At 66.2% G+C, this 2,171-nt stretch overlaps 1 protein-coding gene across 1 annotated transcript in view; it reads right to left on the minus strand.

The window, feature by feature from the left end:
- Positions 1-714: 714 nt before the first annotated feature.
- The window catches only part of LOC104385235 (class I histocompatibility antigen, F10 alpha chain-like), a gene marked incomplete at both ends in the record, with an annotated part of 2,131 nt that continues 674 nt past the window's right edge, over positions 715-2,171 (minus strand). The window contains 4 exons of the mRNA XM_009993667.1: positions 715-833; positions 908-1,180; positions 1,258-1,533; positions 2,127-2,150. Coding sequence (XP_009991969.1) covers positions 715-833; positions 908-1,180; positions 1,258-1,533; positions 2,127-2,150 — 692 coding nt within the window. The remainder of the gene's footprint in view (positions 834-907; positions 1,181-1,257; positions 1,534-2,126; positions 2,151-2,171) is intronic.

Here is a 2,171-nt window from a genome sequence, read left to right on the forward strand (position 1 = left end):
GGGTCACCCAGGGCCACCTCCCTGCCCACAGCCCTCTGCTCTGGGGGTCCCTCTGCCCTCCAAGGGGGGAGCATGGGGAGCTGGGGCTGCCCTTTGCAAGCCCACGCTCAGCAACCGTACCTTTGGATGACCTGCCAGAGCCCTCGTTTGAGCTACCACTCCCCCTGTCCGAGCCTGTGAGGGAGAAAGAGCCCTGAGCTGCCAACCCTGCACTGGCCACAGACAAGGGTCACGGTCGTTTGAGCTATCACTCCCCCTGTCCGAGCCTGTGAGGGAGAAAGAGCCCTGAGCTGCCAACCCTGCACTGGCCACAGACGAGGGTCACGGGCCAGGAGCTGGGCTGGAGCCACAACTGCATCACAGCCCCCACGAGGAGCTGCCAACCCCCGAGGGGAGACACGGCCCCTTCCCTCCCTCCCACTCTGGGGCTTTCCAGAGGGGCAGCCCATGGACAACCAGGGTTGGGAAATGCCAGCAGGGGCCAGGAACTGCAGTCACCAGGTGTCCCTGGCCCTGGGCAGTGGCTGCAGCTGGACCTGCCCCCAGGACTCACCTGCCGCTGCCCTGTAGCCCGTCAGCCCTGCAGACAGAAAGAGGCATCAGCAGCTGCTGCCCTGCCCACCTGGCTCGGGGCTCCACAGAGTGCAGCAGCTCCTGCCCCCTGCCCCTCCCGGCCCCCAGGCCCTGCCTTCCTCACACCCCCCTCTGCCTCACCAGCCCCGCTGCTTTACCTGACTTGCGCTTCCAGAGGGCAAATCCAACCACCAGGGCCACAACCACCAGGATGGCTCCGGCCACCGCCAGCGCGATGGTCAACGTGTTGGACTGCGACTCTGGGGGAGAGCAGGGCAGTGAGGAGCGGGAGGGGAACCCCCCAGCCCCCCGTGCCCGGGGCCACCACGCTCACCCCACGCGTAGAGCCCGGGCTGGGCCAGGCTGGCGTGTTCCACGCGACACTGGTACTTGTCCCGCTCCTCCGGGCGCGCCTCGATGGAGGCCCAGGAGTAGAAGGTGCCGTCGCTGTTGGGCGCCACGCTGCCCCACTCGGTGTCCTGGTCCCTGACCTCGCCCTCCCTCAGCCAGCTGATGCTGATGGGCCGCGGGTAGAAGCCGTAAGCGCGACAGGACAAGGTCAGCACCCCGTGGGCCTCCTGCCCCGACACTCGGACCGTGGGGGGCTCTGCGGAGGGGGTGGCAGGGAGGGTCGGCACACGCACCCACGCCGGCCGCTCCCCACGCGCCCCGTCTCACCCTCACCTTTCCTCTCCAGCACAGCCCGCCCGTTGCTCACGTATCTCCTCAGCCACTCAATGCAGATTGTCTCCAGGTAGTTCTTCACTCGTTCAGCTTCAGCCTCGTCCTCCTCCCACTTCCTCTTGGTGATTTGTGCTGCCGCATCCGCCGCGATGAACGTCATCGTGTCCAGGTCGAAGGAGATGAAGTCCCTCCCATCATAGGCGTACTGCCGATACCCCCTGATGGTCCCGTCCTCCAGGAGGTCACAGCCGTACATCTTCTGCACCGTGTGAGCTCCTGAAACGTGTCTCCAGCCACAGAGCTGCCCTTGTCCTGCCCGGGCCCCACAGCACTTGTGGGGCAGCACAAAGCCATGATGTGGACACACTGCACCCAGCCCCATGGCACCCTGGCACAGCGAGGGGCTGGGATGTGCCCCCCAGGCCCCTCGTGGTGGACAAGGAGATGGGAGGGGGGCAGTGCCCCTGGTTCTGGGAAAGGCGGGTACAAGCACCGAGGGGTGCAAAGAGGATGGGACACAAGGTGGTAGGTTCTAGGGGTCTCAACTGCTGTGGGAATGGTGAGGGGCTGGGATTGCGTGGCCAGTCCGGGAAAGGGGTGCTGGGCACTCAAGTGTCCCCTTGGATGTAGGACAAGGGATCCCATGCCCCAAGGGGCATGGCAGGGCAGCTGAAACAGCCTGGAGCTGAGGAAGGGAGGGGCTGGGAGCCCTGTGACAATGACAGCAGGCAGGGAAGGGTGCACACAAACTGGGGCAGTAGTGTGGGACAGGCAGTGTCCTGGAGGCAGGAACTGTCCCATCCCACGGAGCCCCAGCCCAGCCCCACAGAGCCCCAGCCCAGCCCCACGCAGCCCCAGCCCACACTCACTCCCACTCTGGTTGTAGCGGCTCCCCCCGAGGGCCCAGCGCACAC

This window comes from Chaetura pelagica, unplaced genomic scaffold (assembly GCF_000747805.2).
Source record: "Chaetura pelagica isolate M959 unplaced genomic scaffold, ChaPel_1.0 scaffold933, whole genome shotgun sequence".
NCBI lineage: Eukaryota > Metazoa > Chordata > Aves > Apodiformes > Apodidae > Chaetura > Chaetura pelagica.